This window comes from Microchirus variegatus (genome assembly GCF_963457635.1).
Source record: "Microchirus variegatus genome assembly, chromosome: 6".
In the NCBI taxonomy this organism is placed as follows: domain Eukaryota; kingdom Metazoa; phylum Chordata; class Actinopteri; order Pleuronectiformes; family Soleidae; genus Microchirus; species Microchirus variegatus.
Window position 1 is genome coordinate 11278828 of NC_139807.1, and position 21915 is coordinate 11300742.

The following is a 21915-nucleotide window of genomic DNA, read 5'->3' on the forward strand; positions in this document are numbered from 1 at the left end:
TGTGACCGAGGAGCAACTGAACCCACGGAGGAAAAAGAAACAATTTCCACTGTGCACACAGAGTTTGACAATAACACAGCACAAGCAGAGGAAACACAGGCAGAGACCACTGACTCTGTAGCAGCTGCAGTGGAGGAGGAGACTTCAGAGCAGGCTAATGAAGAGGATCTCACTACTGAGCCTGATGGGAACACAAGTGCAGTAGAAAATAGTTACTCTGAAGTGAAGGAGGAGACGTCAGAGCAGGCTAAAGAAGAGGATCTCCCTACTGAGCCTGATGGGAAAAAACGTTTATTCGAAAATAGTTACACTGCAGTGAAGGAGGACACGTCAGAGCAGGGTAAAGAAGATCTCACCACTGAGCCTGATAGAAAAACAGCTTCAGTAGAAAACAGTTACTCTGAAGTGAAGGAGGAGACTTCAGAGCAGGCTAAAGAAGAAGATCTCACCACTGAGCCTGATAGAAAAACAGCCTCAGTAGAAAACAGTTACTCTGAAGTGAAGGAGGAGACTTTAGAGCAGGCTAAAGAAGAAGATCTCACCACTGAACCTGATAGAAAAACAGCTTCAGTAGAAAATAGTTACTCTGAAGCAGCTGCAGTGAAGGTGGAGACGTCAGAGCAGGCTAAAGAAGATCTCACCACTGAGCCTGATGGGAAAACACATTCAGTAGAAAATATTTACTCTGCAGCAACTGCAGTGAAGGAGGAGACGTCAGAGCAGGCTAAAGAAGATCTCACCACTGAGCCTGATAGAAAAACAGCTTCAGTAGAAAATAGTTTCTCGGAGGAACCCGTACAAGAAGAACCAGCAAGTCAGCCCACGACTGATTCTTCAGAGGTGAAAAAGCTTGCAGAAAATGTTCAAGAGGACCCTGCAAGAGAGGATAACTTCATGTCATCTACAAAAGTGACAGATAATCTTCACACTGGCAACAACCCACAAAGGCAGGATAAAGATGATGTTCCAGCTGAGCAGGATACCAGTGAACTGACTCAAAAATGTGGGTGTTGTAGCAGCCAGTCTTCAGAGGATGTCTGTGTCTGCAGGTCCTCCAGCTCACATGGATCCAGATTAGCACTCTCCAATGACCTCTTCACTGCCCCACAGGACACTAGCCAACCACAATCTGTCGCTGATCAAGCAGAAGTTAAACAAACTGAATCACAGGCCCATCCTGGAGCAGTAAACACAACCCAAACTTCTCCTGAAGTGACAGAGTCTTCAAAAGTCACCTCGTTCTTGTCCGCAGAAGTGACACAGGGGAAAGTAGCAGAGCAGGAGCCGCCTGCTGTCCCGAAACGTTTTGGTCTCTTCCGCAGACTGAGAGGAGAGCAGCCTAAAAAAGCAAGGGGGAAGGAGGCGCACAAGATGCAAGTACCCACAATCTTGATTCAGGACTTCAGTGACGGAACAGGGAAAGTGGTCGAGGAAGTATGCGAGGACAAACTTAGCTCGAGGGAGAGGAGGAGAAGACGGAGGGAGCAAGAGAGACAGGAGAAAGAGGAGGAGAGGTTGAGGAAGAAGAACGATAAGGAGAAGAAGGAGCGAGAGAGGAGGAAACCACAGACGAGGGGGAAAAGTTTTCAAGCGGAAAAGAGAGATAACAAAGATCCACAACTGGCAAAGACTGGATCACAGACTCTTAGATTTTCTGCATCGTACTCTGAATCCTACTTCTGACAAACATTTGTAATAGAGTCTTGGGGATGAGAGCTGAAGCACCAGGCTATAGTTATGGCTTTTTGATAAGAGATGATCTTTAGCAAGTTTAATCTGTTTGCATCATTCATTAATGTGATTAAAAAAACCTAAAAGTCATATATGAAGTGAATCTTTTTAAAAGCTTTAACCCTAACCAAACACACTCAAGATCTCATCCCCTCTTCCTAAATCTTTTCAATCTTGAAACTTTTTACATGTAAATAAATAATGATTTTTATATACTTTGAAAAAACACATTTGTTTTATTTTTGGAGGGGAACTTGATCACAAACAAAAACAAAGAGAAACACATTGTGTGTTTAGTTTAACATTATCCAAGTATTCAATCACAACCAAAATGATCCAATAAAAAAGATGAAATACAGAAATCTGCACTGACGTCATGGGCCCAGTTTTTTTCCAGGTAAAAACAAAACACTTGAACAAGCCAGTCAAGATGAAAATCAAGTCCAAGATTTCTTCATGTTTTACAAGTAGTCCAGGTCTCATGGTTTCTCATGGAGATAAAAGTGGACACTTATCTACCCACTTTTCAGGTTCTTTAAGCTCATATCCCATCAGTCCACTGTCACTCTGCTCTAAGTGTCCTCCTCACTGTCACTGGCCAGCACTTCCTGGTTTGTCACTGGCTGCGTACTCGTCTGATAAGATGGGGGAAGCACGGATCCAAAGAACAAGGAGCAGAACTGTGGGGAGATGAGAAAGGAGGAGAAAATATTTAAGGGACAATTGGTCTTTCATCTCAATGTTAGACACAGAATGTAGGGGGAGCATGGCTGGGGGTCAAATGTCTGAAGTGTAACTGATACATATTGTACCTTCTTATTAGGTGGTCTGTCTGAATCAGCAATTTCGTCTTCCTCCTCTTCCTCTTCACTGTGTATATTTGTACGATGATTGGCTGCGGAAGGTTGTTTTGAATATGTAGATTCCACTAAAGGGGGTGTGGGTGGACCCGTAGCCGAGGGACCTTGTACAATACTGGTATCCATGGCGATGAGATAGGAGTCGATGTCATCATTCTCGAAATCGGGAGGAGCCGAAGGTGGCGTTTGTGCTCTGAGAGGTGGAAGAGAAATATGACAAGAATGGGGAAAGAAAAAAGTGGTTCCCAAGCCTCATGAACATCAGCGAAAACACACTTTCACATTCATTTCTAATGTAGTAATAAAAATAAAGGAAATTATCAGAAGAGATTGCAGCTACCTTTAAGTAAAGTTAATTCAGGAGCATTTTTCCCTGTGATTTAACTGCTACTTTCCCAGTCTATGGCAGATTATTAGTATACAGTGATAAAGGGTGTGATAACTAGTTAATTCAGTGCAAAGCATGTACTTGCATGTTATATATATATATATATATATATATACAATTACTCAATTGTTATATTGAAGAAAAACTAACATATCTGCCTTTTATGTTAACACGCGTGATATTGTTGAGGAACTATTGAGTACCCAGTTCCTGGCATATTGCCACAGGCCCTCATGTGCAAAAACAATCAACATGCAAACCTAAGACACTAGAATGGAGTGTAATACCAAGTGTAATTTATTTTAAAGCATTTAATTATGTTTTTTATTGTGTGCATGGATTGTTTGTTTACTTCTCATTATTCTGTTGATTACCACTCTTATTGTAATGCTCCTGACTCAAAAACTTCTCTGCACTCGTGCTGAAACTGTAAATAACCAAATAAAAGTAAAAACATGTGCAGCAATGAGGTCAAACTCTCAACTCAGAGGATATAATTGTCCATCAGGTGGCACTGCAATCTTTTTCCAAAAAAAACAATGAAAATGGAAAACCAAACAAACAGCCTATAAAGTTTTGTTCGTTACCGTCTCGTATTGTTTTTATGCTGGTTGGGATCATCAGAAAGTGTGGCCAACACAAAGTTCCCCTCCAAGACACTGTCTGTTACTGAAAGCACCACAGGGCTGACACACACACACACACAGTAAATGTCAGTGCATCCAAGTGATCAGCTGATAATTATATGTATGTCAGTATGCTTACCTTCCTGGCTCGTCAAAGTACATAGAAATAGGCAGACCAGTTGACTCTGCAAACACCAACAAACCCTGGAGGACAAATTACAATTAATTACTTGGCAAACGTCATTATTCACATCACAGCTACCTCCTCTTTTCTCTCAGCCTCCCCAAAGACCCTCTCTCCCTCTCTGGTCAATGTCCCAATCCTTTCTCTCCACACTGATTCCTTCTTTCCCCCCTCTCTACGATCATCGTCTTACCCGTAGCTCCTTCAAACAAAATGTGACGCTGTTCTGTGCTTGAACAGAGAATTGGTCAAACTCGTCTGATGCTAGACACAGCTCTGTCAGCATGGCCTTGGACATCTCTGAGAGGGAAGAGAAAAGAAAGTGTAGGAGAAACAAAAAAATAGAAATAAATCACAAAAAATATATGTTTTTATTGCTGTTCATATGCAAAGAAAAATTACCTTGACTGACTAATAATGACAGTCTATTATTTCTTGATGCCATTAACTGTTTTTTATATATTTCTTATATATGGGATATATAAGAAAAGCTCCTTCAAACAAATTAAAGCATGAGTAAATACTATTGAAAACACTAAAGCTGTGTGTATTTGCCAAATTTTCCTCTTCTTTTCTGGAAATTTAATCCAAATTCAGTGAATTTGTCATAAATGTGAACCTGAACCTTTTGATTCCAAATTGGCTGATGATCCAACAAGTTTTACAATATTTAGTTTGTAGCTTCTCAGGAAAAAAAAGACAATCACGTCACCTGTTTCTTCATCCACATGATTCCTGAACCACATCCGCTCATCATTCACTGAAACAGTTACTTCTTCCAGAGATGGGGGGAAATGCATAACTGTGTCCACCAGCAGCCTGAGAAAATATTAAGACAAATATAACATGAGATTCTGGTGGTGGAGTTTTTCCCCGGCAAAAACAATAAGCTGCAGCTACATTAAAAAACATTAATTTCCAAAACAACAACAACAAATGAAACAGAATGAGAACAAGAAAAACTGCAAAGCATAAACAGTCAGTACAACAATACAATACAATACAACAATACTCTTACAACAGTGAAGAATTCATCCACAGACCTGGGCTGGGCCCTGAAAACATTGGCACAGCTGTCCTTATCAAAGACAGCCTGTAAACTTTCACTGTCCTGGTAAGACAGGTTATGTGTCTTCAGGAGACCTGCAGAGAGACAAAACAATTAACGCACGATGTGCTACATTAAATAAAACATGTGTCAATGCAAATGAGACATGATCTTTCTGAAGTCATCCAAGTAAAGTATTGTGAATCATCTGAAGGGGAAGTTGAGTACCGATACCATGTTTGCAGTGTAGAGTGAAGGTGAGGCGGTTCTTCTTCATGTCCAGCTCAATGTGACACTTCTCCACAGTCTTCTCAAGAGACGCCAGAGACCTGAACACAGCCTGCACACTCTGATGCATTCACAGAGGAAGATGAGCAAGAGAAAATAGTGTTCATTTGAAATGTGTACTTTCAAATGTGACCTAATTGTTCCCAGCTGTTAGGCTATTGGATGCAGCATATGTTGTCTGATAAAAGCTGAAAATAAATATTTTCTGTGTTTACATAACAGTGTAAAAAGATGCCTATGGTGATTTAGAATTCTTCAATTTCTAATCAAACTTTTTTTTAATTTCAGTGCACTGTTTTTTTAACCGATAAAATGTAATGTTGAACAGTTAAATAGAGTTGATGTTACAGAAAACCTATTTTTTTTATCTTGACTCATAGTTTCAGTCATGTCTTGGTGTTGGTACACTTTTGCCTAACTCATGACTACAGCACTATACAAACCTTAATTGCCATCTTGCAGCGGAAATCATTCTCACTGGGGACCGTGTACCTGCAGAAGAAAAGGGAGTGGGAAATATGTAAAAGATCTCACAAATGACACATATGTCTCTAACTATATTATTATAATTGAAAATATCTCTATTTCTAATATTTCTGAAATACACTAGCGTGTGTATTTTTGTGAGGACCAAAAAATCATACACGGAGTGAGGACATGGTTTTAAGGTTAGGGTTAGACATTTGTGATGGTTAAGGTTAGGTGAAGGGGCTAGGGAATGCATCATGTCTATGGGGGTCCTCACTTCGAATACTGCACAAACATGTGTGTCTGTGTGTGTGCACCTGCTGAAGAAGAGTGGTGCAAACAGGAAACAACCATAAGCGGACCGAGATGAGTTCACAGACCGCAGAGCCAGCTGAGACATAGAGAGAGAGAGAGAAACACATCAGCAATATTCATTGACACAAATAATGTGCACCAACAGGAAGCAACAAGTTAAATGCACGGCAAGAGGAAGTGTTTGAGGGCGTGTGAGTGAGTGTGTGTGTGCGCGTTTGTGTCAGAGCAGCTCACAGCATCATCCTGAGGCTCCACATACAGCTCATCACCGATCCTGGACAGGGAGTGGATGGCTTTGGCCAACACTGGACGGTACAGCCCGACACAGACACATTACTATTTACAGCTAATTCATTTACCGTGGTGGTATTTTACATTACAATGAGGTAGGAAGTAGGAAATATTCACTACCTTTAACGTTTCCTCCCGTCGCGACACAGTCCATGACTGCAAAGTAAGTTAGCAAACTCGGCTAAAAGTTAGCCGAGTTTAGCGGCTAAACACCTGTAAAAACGAAACCTGGGCGGGCATAGTAGTTTTCACACCGAGTTTAAATCCTCCAAATCCTGAATACATACTCCATTTTGGTTAAAGTTTTATTTTATTTTCGACTGTGGCTTTACTACGCAGTATTTTGCTCCAACCGAACGTTGTTTGCGCCGCCATAGTCTGCTTCCGCTTCGTGAACCAATAGGAGAGACAGGAACTCAAGGGGGCGTGGACTATTGTGCACATGCGCACTGGTTTGTCACAATATTGATGAGCAGTCTTGCGGTTCAAAAAGTTGTGTTTTTATTAATTAGATTATTAATTAATTAACAGTTATTAAATATTTTCTATTGACTGAAAGAGACAGTTGTTTATAATAGTTTTTTTTATATATATATATTTTCTCTTTTGCACCAGTTTGTAGTCATTTTATGTATCTTAACATTTGTAATCAAAGCATGAGCTCCCCCCCACTTAAATTTTTTTTTCACACTGCTAAAAATAATTTAAATATTCTGAATTAAATTCACCCCAGCTAGAAACACTTAACACTGCTATATGGTAAAAAATAATTTTAATATGGTTATAGGTTAAACTGTATTTTACACAATGCAGACATTTGTGTTTGTCTCCACACAAAACAGCACGTAAACTATGAATTCAAACACATTTTCAAAAGAAAAAAGGTTTAAAAATTACTGAGAGGCTAATTGATTTAGTTTAACAATGTCATCTTTTACTCATTGCAGTTGCACTTGTCTAAAACAACTTAATTTTATCTTGTTGAGAGCTTTTCAACTGATACTCAGCATCAGTAGTTTTCCTGTGACTTGGCTGACTATATTAAAGAACCAGTGTGTAAGCATTATGACTCTTTTCCACTATACAGTTCTAGCACTACTCAGCTCAGCATGGCTTGATTCTGCACAGTTTGGATACCAGGCACCAGGGTTTTTTTTTCCATTTCATAATCCCTGCTCAACGTGGATGTGATTGTCATAGCATGTCAACATTTTCTTAGAATTTACAGAGTTAATATCAAATGAGTTATTCCAAAATCCATCACAAGCCTTTTCTGTTTCTTTCATTCTGAAGGAGCAAAATAGCAACCGCTCTCAAACACCCTGTAATTACCAAACGTGGGTATGTGTGCATCTGTGTGTGCACATCTGTGAGTGAGGCAGCCGGAGAGAGAGATATTGGGAGGAAGGGAGAGCAAATAGAAAGATGGGCAGAGAGACAGACAGGGAGGGAGAGTCACTGTCAATGCACAATTATCTCACCTCACTGGTCTTTCTTGTTGTTCTGCTTAAGTATGTAGGACTGCAGGAACGCTGACGTCCCTCCTCCCATCAACAGTTGGAGAAGACGTGTGACTAAGACAACTTTCCTGTACTGAAACCTTTGATGAAACAGAAAGACGAGACACAAGAGGAGTGCTGCCGAAACTTATACGGATTATGGAGGAATGTGAGCAGCTTGCGAGTGAAACACACCTGAGAAGAAGCAGCGTACACGGAGAAGGTGACACTTCTGTCCTCGTTGATTAGGAAATCTTCTTCTTCTGTGAAAAACTGCAGAGGGAGGGCAACAGAAACAGATTGGAACATGAAAAAGAGGGAGCAACAACAAGAGTCGGAGACGTGGGTGATGTCTTTTTTCCGTCCTTCAGTCTGTATTTAAAGCAGCATATTATAGAAGTCTGTGTGGATTCTACCCCCCTTTTTTTTGGCGGAATATTTTGTGGCATACTCTTTGTGGACATGCTTTTTTCCGTGACTTCTCTATGTGACACACAGCACTTTGGTTCCTAGATGTCTGAGTCACATAATTCGGCAGATACTCAGGGCTTGCTGCAGTCCATGCTGCAGAGACTGAAGCTGCAGCCAGGAAGAGACGGCCAGTCATTCCCACACACCCCCGGGACGACCACAGCTGCTTCCACGTGGAGTCAAGATGGAGACGGTAAAGCATCCATCCACTCTGTCAATGGCTTTGAGTTTGGTACCAATGGTGTCCCTTCAAAACAGTTTGGGGTCTCTGCTGCGCACAGTTATGTGGACTTTAAAGGTGGGGAAATGCAGCAACCACATCATGTCTCTGGAATGGACAAGGGTCTCACTTCCTTACCCTCCCTGAAAGACAACACTGATAATGACTTGGATGAGAACAGGGTGCTGGATGAAGTCACATCGCCTGACATCACCCCAACAGGAACAGGGCAGTTGTTTCCTGCTAAATCACCTAAAGGTCATAATATCTCTTCCTTTGAGGAGACTGTTGGCAAAAGAGTGACAACTGATAATTCTACAACGACGAGGCACATTTCTGGTGATAAGGATGCTGTCGCAAACGTCGGACAGAATCAGATCCGGGAGCAGGAAACAGATCAGGATGATACTCCCAAACCCTACACATGGGCCCTGAAACCCACACATACACATGTGGACACTGGGAATGGTGAGGATAAAGTGTTGCATGTGGGGAATGGAGGAATTGGGGCCTTGGATCAAAGGACAGACTTGCAGTTTGTTGCAAATAGCCAAACAACAATGAACAGCAGCTCAAGAAGAAATGAGCAATCATCTGAGAATAAAACAAGGAGGTGGACGCAGAAGATTAAGGAGAGGTGGTTGGACAGGCCGGGGAGTTTTGGCAAAAAGGGAAAGGAAAGAGGTGGAAATGTAGAACCAAAAGTTGAACAAGGAACTGAGGTGAGTATTTTCAGTGCTCCATTTATGAAATAATCATTGAAAAATTGAAAAGCAAAGCGAATTGTTTACTTTGCAGAGTTTACCTCAGAAGCAAGACAATCTCATCAGTTCAGCAAACACAGAGGAAGGAAGGATCCACCTCTTATTAGACAGCAGAGATCCCAGTGAAACCCTTGATTCACTCCCAGAGGAAAGCGCGTCTGATGGGCGACTCAGGTAATTGACCATCACACTGTCAAAGTGCAAAAATACGCCCAATCCAGCCCTGGAGTCAGCACGACAGCTGGAGTTAGGTTTCTTTCATTTGTCTCTCAGCCAGGAAAAGACACCAGTAAGATATTTGAGGTATGTCTCAAACATTTCTAACCACAGCTCTGATGTTAGCTTGGATTGTTATGTTCCCATGTGACGAACACACCTTTCTCACTGACAGCACCTGTCATCAGATGGTTTTGGCCTCACTTTCGGATTGTGATAAATCTTGTGACACTTCAATCACATGTTTTATATGGGAATGCCATCAAGATAGTTGGTGGGAAAAAAAGTTCAGAAGCTTTACTCGAGGAATAATGTTATTTGTTAAAACGACTAGATTATAAATAGAAGGCCAGATGCTGTCAAGTAGCAAATTTCTCTTAATTCATGCAGAAAGACACATCGACATATAATCAGACTATACCTTTACAGGTGTCATGAAAGTTGAACTAATGCATATACTGTAGAAAAACCTGAACATTATCAGTATCTCGGTAAATACACACACATCACAGTGTTATACTTGCTATAAGTACTTGGCCATGCCTCTCTCTAATGTTACTGCGCCACAGAATGGATAAGAATCTAAACACTCTGAATGTGCTTGAAACATTTTTACACATTGCGATATGAATCCACATAGTTGTGTTTACGAGAAACACAACTATGTGTTGCTATGTACACAGAGTTAGATAGTATGTATTTTCATAGTCAACAACACACTGGCGTTATTGACATCTGAGTAATATGTACTCTTTGAAGCTGTATTTGTGTGTACACCTGCATCTACATCACACAACATGGGCTAGAAACCAGTATACCCACAGGACAGTGTATGTGGGACATGGGGGGCATTTGAGGAACTATGGCTAAAAATGTATACAACTCCCATAGGATAGAAAGAGAGAGAAAACCTTTCTGCACAGATGTATAGTGTCTTAATATCTGCCCTTCTGAGGACACGTCACTTTTGCTTTACAAAAAGAATCTCTTCTCTTGTGGCAGGACATCGAGTGACTTTGACCTTGGCCTGGGCTCATTCAGCCTCCTGGAGGAGATCGTCAATGGTCAAGAGTGGGCCAAGTTTCTTGAGCCCAACCTCACAGCCTCCTCAGCTAATCAGACACCAGCAGGGGAGCCACAGAGCCAAGTCACAAGCTCGCCAACTTCTCAGGATAGCGGTCTGTCGTCTCTGATATCGAACCAGCAAGGAGATGGGAGCGGTCAGTGGAGCTTCGGGGCGACCGGGTCATCACCGGCTCCAGAATTGGGTTCAGCAGCGCAAGAATCAGTCAGCATGGACATGTCGGAGGTCAAACAGCAGCAGGAAGTTCACAGAGCGACCGATCGGTCAGAGCCAATGGAAGACGAGCAGTCAGGAAAGAGAGGAAGGAGGCTGCAACACAGACCTCCGTACTTTGCCGAGGTTAGATCATCATTGAACATTTTCACTGCTGCTTTAAAGGTGACATATGTAAGAATGTGGCCAAAAACGGTTATTACATTCAAATTCAAAATACCGAGGTCTTTTAGGTTTTCGTTTTCTGACGTAACTGGCAACCCATGGTTGCTCGGCAGCCGAGACTCTACTGACTGCAATGATTGGTAGATGGCGGTAGTTGGTGCCACATGCCAAAACATGATTTCAAAACATAAACATGATTTGCAGTCTGCAAAATGTTTTTTTTTAATGCAAATATTTTGTCTGTACTGTTGTTGTTGGTGAGTTCAGTTTGTTATATGAACATTATTCCTGAGTCTCTGTGACATATTAGGAGGATTTTATGGCCAGTTGCTATAGATTTATTACATAATGCACCTTTAATGTGCAAGCAAATGGAGAATCCAAATTTCTTTTAATCAGTCGTTTTAAGTCAATCAGCTCCACATGATCCTCTGTTTTATTTCTCATATCACCCTGGCGACGTACTCTCACGGGGGTTGCACACGGAAAGTGAAAACACCAAAAAATGCCCCCAAAAAATACCCATGGATACTTAGTCATGCTGCACAATCGATTTAGATTTTCCAGTTGACGACTTTTCGATATGCGTGCTCTGTCAACAGAAAGCAAAGCAAATCGAGGGATCTAAATGAGTAAGGCTACATTAAAAGACAAATAAACAACACATAACTTATCAAAGTACCGTAGAAACAAAAATGTAATCATGTCTTGCACAGCTGAAGGTGATAATTACTCAGAAATCCTCGGGGCGGCCAATAGAAGTTCTACACTACAGCTTTAACACTTACATGCTTCTTGATGCTTGTGTGTTGATTTCTTTGTAATGTGGTTTCAAACGCAGCCTTCGCACGCCGTCAACAACTCGACGCTGAAGAAAGTCCCTTTGAACAGAAAGAGACAGCACCAGTCAGCTGAGAGAGACGAGAGGCTTCACTCTGAGAAAACAAGTGATGGAAAAGATGCAGATCAAGGTCAGGACAACGTCTTACTCAGAGTAATAGTGGTGATTTCAGACATTTGAGATAAAGCAGATTGGATGTTGCCATTTACGGCAGATTTGTTTGTTTGAAAGTCAAATTTCTTTCGTCTTGTCTTTTGTAGGAGTGTCTTCACTGACGATGACCCAGAGCCATACGATGGATGAGACACAGCCTGATTTCCTCATGCCTTTAAACACCAGAAACGTCACTCCTAACCCTCTCTCTCCATCCTCTAAACCTTTTGCTCATCCACCTCGGGGCGTCCTCAAACAGTCCATGTCCCTGGATCCAGAGTCCTCGATGGAAACGGAGTCAAAAAGGGTGAGATGTTGAGGGTCACACTGCCTCCCTGTGGCATGAAATGTGTACATACAGCATTGTCCTTGTCCTAACTGAGGCTTTTTCATATATTCACTGTTCTCCCACAATGCACCTGCTGCAGAAAACAAACAGAACATATCAAATAACTAATAACAAATAATTATTAATTAATATGATTTCTTATCATTAGTACCAAATTGCATCATTTTGAGCCAGGATTTTTTTGCTTTACTTGCTGTGTTTTGTTTTTCTGTCCATGTTCTCCGGATCAGAGACGGGTAGAGGAGAATCGTAGGGTTCGTTTTTCGGAGGAGGTGTTGACCATCGACCCTCCAGAGCTGGGTGATTATGCTACAGACTCAGAGGATTCAGACAGTGACTCTGTGATAGAGCATGAGGAGGAGCAGGCAGCGACAGCAGCTTCATCATCATCATCATCATCATCATTACGTCGGCCTGCTCTCCCTGCCTGGATAAAAGCTCTGAAGAGGAGGAGCACGGGGAGGAAGCAGAGTTATGATCTGTGAAACTATATATATATTTACATTTTGTCTCTTAGAATGAAGAGAAAAGGAAAATTAATGAGGTCAAGATGGTTTGTCTTACACCATCTTCATCTGGTTTGGCACGTTTAAAATAAATGACAATTTTATTTTCATACAAAGCCAATGATATCACAGTATTTCTATAAAAAAAAAAACATTGAATAAACTACATGATTGCTTCATCTGTTTTGTGAAATAACTGGATTTTGAGATTTCACTCTGGAAGTTTGCGCTACAGATTTTATTTGTGGTTGTTTAAAGCACCTTTTTTAAATGACTCTTACTGCTCCTCATTAGACTTAAGCACTTTTAAGTGTTTTTGTCATGCAGCTGAACAAGTGTGAACAAAGACGAAGATGTTTGAGCATCGAGTCAGTTTTTATTTAATTTAATGGGATCTCTCTTATTGATTTTAAAGTTTTTAACACTCTTTTGTCTGTTTTTTTTTAGTGGATGATAATAATGACCATTTTACATTTTATTAGGGACGTTGTGTCAGTCAAGAGTCCATTGAAATCACACTTTCCAATCATCATGTCACGTGACCTGGCAATATGGCAAGAAAAGCAATTTTTCCACAAATATCACCATCTCTATTAAGATCGTACACCCTGATAATATCACCAGCCTGTTTTTCAACATTTTTGGAGACATGTTTACTTCCTTTAATCACCCACAAAGCTTAACAGTGTGATGTTAAGAAATAAAATGTTAACTGTACATAATACGTCAACTCTCTTTCTGTTTAACGACCCTGTTGTTGTCCTCAGCAGCTGCTGGATAGTGCGCCGTTAACTCCATCTGGAATACTAGAAAACACAACGTACAACAAACACTTCTTCAGCGTTCATTACTGATCATCTGTTGACGTCACAATTTCACGGACGAGACTACGAGGACTTAATGCTCTCCTGTCGTCTCTATTACATGCATTATATATTCACTGTATATGTGCGATCGAGTTACAGGACTATATCAAAGTTTGTGGCGAGCTGCTGTGAATTCCTCTGTGGCCTCCATTCACAGCTCATCTCCTCTAGTAAATCACTGTCCAAGCCATTAAGAGGCTCTTTAGCTCTTTATGCGTTAGTGCCCCGGTCACATTTTACAGTGAAATGAACAGGGACAGACAGAGAAAGAGACAGAGAGATGGAAGCAGAAAAAAACAAAAAAGATGTCAAAACACGTTTGAGACACATACATAGCAATTTGCAAAATTTGGATCGTCCATAAAAAAAGGTGAATTGCATTAGTCCATTAGTGTGTACAGTAACATCCTCTGCGTCATCACCCAGAAGTGGACTAATAATGGCCCATTTATAAACCTCAAACAGCACACACACACACACACACACACACAAGTCCCAAAGCCACAACATCCATATACAACACACACACATTTGTACATTAGGAGCCTTCAGGGCTTTTATTTGTGTAGGAAGAAGAAGAAGAAGGGAGAAAAAAAAGCAGTTGATAAATGTGTGAACATGGTGATAAAGAGAAATGCTCCAACAGTTGGTTTTATTTGGCAGTGTTGAGTTTTTAATAAAACTGGATCATCTCAGCGAAGCTAACTAGGAACAACGAGGCTGATTTATACAGCTTTTATTTTTATATAATGGATCGCTCTAACGGCGTTTACACGAGGTTACACTTTATTGTTGTTAAAATGCTAATAATAAGAAGTATTGCAGAGGTTATGCTTTTATGTGCTTGGATAAATGTGTTTCAAATAAGAGGTGGTTTAGTAACTTAAAATCTCTCTTCTGTCGTCGCTACAAAGGCCTTGGCCTCTCTTTTGACCGCAGCTCGTCGTGGTGACGATGTGAACGCGGCAGCAACGTTGTCCTTCTTTACCCAAGTGCATGGACTTGCCGAGCTAATTTAGAAAAGGCTGCCTGGATCTCTCTTGAAAGGGAAAAAGAAGAGTGTCCATGTCTTTAGACTGCTGCTGCTGTCGATGTCGCTGTCAGTCACATGGCTTGGTCAGAGGTGGCGAGGGAAATGGCTCCCGAGTCGTAGGAGCTCTTGATACCTGGTTTGAGTGACAGCTGGCTGCCTGGGCTCTGAGCGAGGGTGGCTTCTATCTGAGCATCGGACACCTGGTAAAACAAAGGATGAAGAAGATAAGACATTTACAGAGGAGCTCACCTGGAGACTTAAGGAGAAAGTAAGGCTACTGTCTTTAGAAATAACCTCACGTTACCTCTTCAAATTTCTTGGCTTTGTACTGATCCGCCCCCTTCAGGAAGTTCAGTAAGATAATATCACAGAGGACCGTACCCTGCCGAAAAAAGGACGAGAATGATTAACAAACAACAACAAAAACATAACTAATCATAATAATCCTGATAGTCCTTACCAGTCCAATAGACGTGAAGGCAGCGACCAAGTTGATCAGAGTTGGGATTGTGTCAAACTTTCCTGCCTGGAAAGAGACAAAGAGCGATGGAGTCAGTGAAGGTGACAAATGTGTGCGTCTCTCTCCAGGACGTTTAGGTTTAAAATGATAAAACAATGAGTCACTTTGGGTCGACCTAGCTTGTTTTAAACATGCTCTATGAAAGAACCTTCTGGGAACGTGACCTTTTGGTTGCAGGAACTTGGTTCCCTGAAGGTTCCCTCCCTAGGTTCTCCTGTAGTTGATATGGAAAGTTTTTGGTTGCACGTTCGGTTCCCTGAACGTTACTTTGTCACAACCTTGAGAGAACGTTCTCTATAAGGTTCCCCTAACCGACTTGAACGAACTGATCTGAACGGTGGTTAATATTATTGGGATAAAACTGGACTCTTTCACAACACAGAAGCGAGTTCTGTGACTGAGACTCATTCCACAGATTCCACCACGTTGCACCACAGAGCGCCACAGGAAATCACTGCTATCAGACTGTTTAATTCATCACTGTGTGTTAAACACTCTAACACTCCAATAGATAGTGTGAGTTCACTCAAACTGTTTACAGCACATTTATTATTCAGTTGTATTCATTTGTCGTAGTTTAAATGGCCATTTTTTTCATGTTTATATTACATGTTAGATTTTATATACATTATCTTTTTCTAACATTTATTTTGTTATTTTAATTCTCCCCATGACTAATAAAGTGTTTTTTGTTAACCCTTATTTGGGTTGAAACTTAAAGAGACAGTTTAAACTACTGACTGTTGCTATATATTAATGCCATTATACACACAAATATGAAATTTGTTGGGGAATCTGTCAATCAAATGCACATTATATGTATATTATATCCAGTAAATAAACAAACAAACAACACAAACACATATATGACTCACTTTTCCTGTGACCATGACATCGAAGCGGATCGCGTGGGCTTTGTGAAGAGTCCGAAACTCTGTACCGTTCTCTGTTTTGAAATATTTGGCAAATCTGCATTCAAATAAAGAAAAACAAAGGATCAATAAAAGATAGTTTTGTGATAGTTAAGGGTAAAAATCTGGCTTCTGACCTGAAGTTGTATCCTTTAGAGATGGCGTTCTTTTCAAACGGTTTGTCCAAGCGTGTGAAAGAGTAATGGGGCACACAATGCTTAATGTTCAGGTCCAGATTACACTTCCATTGAATGTTAATTCCTATTTCTCCGCCCTGACGGGGAAGGATTGAGGAAAGAGAGAAGCACACACAATATAAGGTGAGTAAAGGAATAACAACAAAAGGGTCGTAAACAGTGAGGGTCAGATCACAACAGAGAGTGGTTTCATCAACATAACCGGGAATAACTGGAATTAATTTGTCAGCCTTCGGGAAAGCTGGTGTGATCATGGAAACATGAGGTCAAGTTAAAGTAAAAATAAAGTGGTTTGTTTAAAATTTACTCAGAGTAAAAGTTACTATTTTTTAACAAGGTTGGGGTTCTTTCTTTCTTGTGTCGTGCAAAAAGGACAAGGGAACTCAGATTAATTAAATGTTTTAAATTAAAGGCAAAACCTTAAAAATTAAATTGCTGACCAAAAAAATATGTAAACACAATGTATCAGTCAAAATGGGTCAAAGGTCAAATGCTTCAACTTTCTCACTCAGTCTGGGACTTTAATTAACGCCAATTCACCTGTCCTCATAATTCACCTATCCTCGTCATTCACCTGTCCTCGTCATTCATTCTCCTGTTCTCGTCATTCATTCACCTGTCCTCGTCATTCATTCTCCTGTTCTCGTCATTCATTCACCTGTCCTCGTCATTCATTCACCTGTCCTCGTCATTCACCTACCCTTGTCGTTCACCTGTCCTCGTCATTCATTCACCTGTCCTCGTCATTATTCACTTGTCCTCGTCATTCACCTATCCTCGTCATTCATACATTCATTCTCCTGTTCTCGTCATCATTCACCTGCCCTCATCTATCCTCGTCATTCACCTGTCCTCGTCATTCATTCACCTGTCCTCATCATTCATTCACCTGTCGTCGTCATTCATTCACCTGTCCTCGTCATTCATTCATACACCTGTCCTCGTCATTCATTCACCTGTCCTCATCATTCATTCACCTGTCCTCGTCATTCATTCACCTGTCCTCGTCATTCATTCACCTGTCCTCTTCATTCATTCACCTGTCCTCTTCATTCATTCACCTGTCCTCTTCATTCATTCACCTGTCCTCATCATTCATTCACCTGTCCTCATCATTCGTTCACCTGTCCTCATCATCATTTAAAAAGTACAAGTACACAAAAAAACCTACTCAATCACGGTAACGCGAGTAAATGCAACATACTCTAAACTTCTATAACGTGACCTTGAAATGCATTGTGGGTATACTGTGTGCCGTATGTGGCAGTCCTCGTCTTTGATGAACATGTTCACCTTTAGGATGAAGAGTCAATCATGTAAACTATGTGGAGGAAAAGAAGAGGAGAGAAAGGAAAGATGAGACCTTGTATGCCAGATTCTCCACAGTCAGCCCGGTGTAGTTGAGTATGTCCGCCACCCGAAAGATGGGACAGAAGGGGTTGTCGTCCGGATGGTAGGTACAACTCTTGATCTCATCTGATGTCATTGTTGGGGGAAAATTTCCTCTGAGACACAAGCATTTCAAAGTGGTCACACATTTGTTGGATCTCATCTCATTCACCTACATTTCAGGAGGTGTGAGAGCGTGTGTGCGTGTGCGTGTCCTACCGTGTGACATCGAAGAGTGGAAAGCGGACGCTGTTTTTGATGAAAATGGTGAAGTTTTTCACGTCAAACATCGGAGCGCTGAGGAGAAGGTAGAGACGGGTGGAAGTGTGAGGAGGTGTGAGGAGACAGTTATACCTATGTGTATTTGTGAGCGTGTAATCCTTACACTGTGATTTCGTCGTCCTCAGCTGGACACCATCCGTCAATCTCACACATGCCGCTGTCTTGAAGGCAAACGCCTGTTATCACCCCTGTTGTGTGTGTGTGTGTGTGAGAGAGAGAGAGGTTGTGTGTTTATTAAGAAGGAGACTAAAGACACATATGCTCATTTATCATATTTCAATAAATGTATCCGTCGCATTAACATACTACACACTCTGCTTTGGATCTCATTTTCTATGACTCAAAAGGAAATATATAAAGATGTATGTTCCTCTTGTACAAAGAAAAAGCTTTTTTCTTTCAAATTTGTAAAAAAAACTAAAAAACAAACAACAACTCTGTATTAGTGAGCACCAAGTTTATCGAAATAAAAGAAAACAAAAAAAAAACTGAAAAACTAGTTTAAAACACCCTGATAACTCACTGAAACTGAATTATGTGTTTATACAACTAATTCAACTAAGTAAAATTGTAGCAAAACTGTTCTAACAATGAGTGTGAAGCTTGAAATGAATCATAGAGTATAGAGACTCACCGTTAGTGAGGATGGAACCAAAATGCTTATGGCAGTCTTCATCAGTTTTACAATTGAACCGTTCAATAGTCTGGAACACACACACACACACACACACACACACACACACACACACACACACACACACACACACACACACACACACACACACACACACACTGGTCTTAATGAACTCAAATTAATTGTTGTAAGATTAACCTACATCCCCAGGAACATGTTATTACGATACATGTTATGCTGCTCAGAATCAGACGAACTACCAGAAAACAACACAACCTCCTTGTTGGAGGTGACACACACATAAGGTTAGATTAAACCTTTACAGTTTCAGCCTTAAGATCAATAGGTGAAACCTTAAAAAGCCACTGAAACCCATTAGAGAAACTGGGATTTGAATGTTTTCTCACCTCTGCACACTTTCCTTGGTATTGATTTTCAGTAACGATGAGTTTGGTCATGATGCAGAACACACCTGCTCCCTGCAGAACAGCACAGCCCAGTTTATGTTATGCTCATTTGGTGTGTTTATGGTGTGTGTGTGTGTTATGAGGGTCACACACCTGTGGGGGATAGACATAATCGGCCACATCCATCACATGGCCTTGGTGGTAACCAAAACCTTTGACTTTGGTCATGACGGAAGACTCGATTCCATTGTCGATCACCTGATAAGCTTTCTCGTGGATGAAGACCCAGCTGCAGGACAAGAGACACAGCACGGAGAAGTGCAGCGATTTCAGATTTCAGATCCACATTTAGACTTTGTTATGTAGTTATTTTTTTTTGTCTTTTGTCTGTAACGTCGTGTTTTATGTCTTCTGCTACTTTTTACTGGTTGAATAAAAGCATGTTAATTATTATTATTATAATTTTTTTAAAATATAGTCATTCTACATTTTGTTATATCTGGAAGACCCGTTCACTTTATTTGAAAATAAAAATAAAATGGATTGATGTTGATTTTAATCCGGAAAAATGTTAAAAAAGTGCTTAAAAAGACAAAGATAGTACACAGTTAACACTTTCTCTCCTCTACCGTTTGCATTTACAAACATGTATTACTTTAATTGTAGTGAGAGCGATTTTATGTATTAAACCTGAAAATTGTTGATGCCGCATCCTTTAATCTATAGCCAGATTTAAGTGGAAGAGTTAAGATTATAAGATTAAATGCCACTCACATAAATAACAAGAGCAAATCATTTGATATACAGTGTAATAACACTGCTACTTTTTACGCTTCGATTAAATTCAGCTGATAATATTAGGTCTATGTGCATGCAAATATGGACTATGAATACTTTCTGTTCTGCAAAAAAAATACAGGTGAGATTATCTAAACTTAAAGAAGGGAACGGAAAGTATTTTTTAATACTTAACAGGAAGTTTTGGGGGAATTTGAACGAACCAGAAATATACTTTAGATTTTATCTTAAAGCAACTATAATACAATTCTCTATCTCCATCAGTCACACTGGCACGGCAGCAGAAATCAAACATCAAATTACTGTTCACAGAAAAATGAAGCAGAAGAAAAGAGAATAATATACTGACCCGACGAAATATGCGATGATGAGCACCTGCACGATGCGGTTGATGATGCCCACAGTCCAGCTCTTGACCACCACAGACTTGGTGGTCTCGTAGGTGAAGAAATCAGTGACGCAGCCCCACATGGCTGCGGGTCAGTGCGAGTCAGAGAGGTCTGACCTGGGTCCTGCAGAGGCTGGGAGAAAAGAGCAGCTCCTGTAAAAAAGAAAAAGTGAGCTGACAAAACCCCCCCCGAGTCTAACTGTGCTCTTCTCAAACCTCACCGTCTTTGGATTCAATGGTTTATGAGACTAACTGGACCAACCCCTTCCTCTACTCAAAGAGCGAGAGAGACTGTGAAAGTGTCTCTCAGTTCTGTCCCTCCCTCATCCCCATTCTTCACCACAAATCTCCATCTCCCCTGCCTCTTCTCTCTCATCATCTCCGGCTCATTCTATTTCTGAAAACAGTTGTTCACACACAAAGGAAAAAAGGCGAAAAGCCTTAGGACATTAATTTTAATTTGCTCCTGTTAAAGACTCAGTATGTAACCGTTTAGTGAACAGTTACATACTGTGAACTTTAGTTGAGGCCTTGTTTTACAGAAGTTTATGCGTCAACAGCAGCACAGACGCAGAGTGTTTGTATCACGGTCGCAACAAAGCAGAACATCTGTTCTAATCGCAAAGGCAATTGGCAGTCTCACCACTAGATGTCACTCGTTAGGATGAACAAATAACACAAAACACAAAAAACAACTACAGATTGTCTATAATTGTTGTCCTGCAACTGAAATGTAACTACGGGTCGTATCCAAGGGTTTGGACTTTTATAGCAGAGATTCTTTAACTTTTCATACCAAGTATAACATGAGAAAATATTGAGACAGGGCGAGGCGGTACTTTATAGACGATGACATTTTAAATAAGTAGCGTGCCATGTGTAAAAAGTATCACTTGAAACTCATGTCAATCACACCTAAGTCAAAAAGCTTTAACTGCTAAGCAAGCTGCCGCTGAACACTAGGGGGCGCCTATTTTAAAAAAGCGTATCTATGGGTCGGAATTCCTGCACACGACTCATAGTTACGCTGCGGTGTTGGAGGACAGCCTCTAACGCAAGTATGCAAACATATCTTTAAGTAGTATATTATCTTTCTGGCACTTATCATTATGGAACGGTTAGTCAAAAGTGACATTAACATGTGGTCATTAATGTCAATACAGCGTATTTAAACTGATAAAGTATTGATGTTGCAATATAAAATGTATTATCGCATTCCATTTTTGCTTACTGCACGTTACAGTCGGCTTGTGTCCATTATTGTTTGCCCTTTGTCCAGGATGAGAAAACGCTTCTGTCCGAAGAGTCATCAGAGCTAGCTTCATGCTTATTCTGGCGTATTTAAAAATAACAATGAGAAAGTCTTAAATGTCAGGACAAAGGAGATGCACTTAAACTTTCTTCATACTGGCTGTTAAAAGTTTAAAAACTGTAACCACTGAGACTGATCCATATGTCCAACATGTCTCCAGCATTTGTGTGTGTGTGTGTGTGTGGGGGCGGGGGGGGTAAATGCACTATATAAAAAAAATTACAAACGGTGGCATTACTGACAAATGTGCAATAATTGTGCCATATGATACGACCACTTCTCAACACACTCATGAGCAGCAGCATTATTGCCTCTCACATCAGGCAGATAATGTACTGATGTGAGGACAGTGTGTGTGTGTGTGTGGATATATGTGCCTATGGGACTATGTCATTTCTTAAGTGCGTCCATTAGGTTTGTGGTCAATTAATGGTAACCAAAGACCAAACATGATACACATAAACACGGACGAGCTTCGGGACGTGGAGACACACGCTT

The 21915-nt window shown here is 40.7% G+C and overlaps 2 protein-coding genes across 2 annotated transcripts; both read right to left on the reverse strand.

The window, feature by feature from the left end:
- Positions 1 to 2053: 2053 nt before the first annotated feature.
- rad9a (RAD9 checkpoint clamp component A) lies at positions 2054 to 6483 on the reverse strand. Its single transcript, XM_083890659.1, has 12 exons — positions 6320 to 6483; positions 6143 to 6213; positions 5911 to 5984; positions 5569 to 5617; positions 5072 to 5186; positions 4833 to 4932; positions 4502 to 4608; positions 3983 to 4089; positions 3745 to 3809; positions 3567 to 3665; positions 2544 to 2784; positions 2054 to 2411 (listed from the first exon to the last, which is right to left on the reverse strand). The coding sequence occupies exons 1-12, from the start codon at positions 6351 to 6353 to the stop codon at positions 2304 to 2306; spliced, it is 1170 nt and encodes a 389-aa protein (XP_083746785.1). The 5' UTR covers positions 6354 to 6483; the 3' UTR covers positions 2054 to 2303.
- Positions 6484 to 14650: 8167 nt separating this feature from the next.
- p2rx3a (purinergic receptor P2X, ligand-gated ion channel, 3a) lies at positions 14651 to 20188 on the reverse strand (the record flags this gene model as incomplete). Its single annotated transcript, XM_083890666.1, has 12 exons — positions 14651 to 14779; positions 14884 to 14961; positions 15040 to 15105; positions 15975 to 16068; positions 16148 to 16284; positions 17571 to 17712; positions 17816 to 17893; positions 17982 to 18066; positions 18513 to 18582; positions 18920 to 18991; positions 19073 to 19208; positions 20067 to 20188. The coding sequence occupies 12 exons, from the start codon at positions 20186 to 20188 to the stop codon at positions 14651 to 14653; spliced, it is 1209 nt and encodes a 402-aa protein (XP_083746792.1).
- Between the last annotated feature and the right edge of the window lie 1727 nt (positions 20189 to 21915).

What these genes read in the sequence shown, in the direction of transcription:
- rad9a (XM_083890659.1), bottom strand. Translation starts at nt 6,353, where the DNA reads ATGGACTGTGTCGCGACGGGAGGAAACGTTAAAG. An exon ending in GACGGGAGGAAACGTTAAAG is followed by an intron (nt 6,214 to 6,319) that starts GTAGTGAATATT and finishes TGTACCGTCCAG; the next exon opens with TGTTGGCCAAAGCCATCCAC. An exon ending in GTTTTCAGGGCCCAGCCCAG is followed by an intron (nt 4,609 to 4,832) that starts GTCTGTGGATGA and finishes ATATTTTCTCAG; the next exon opens with GCTGCTGGTGGACACAGTTA.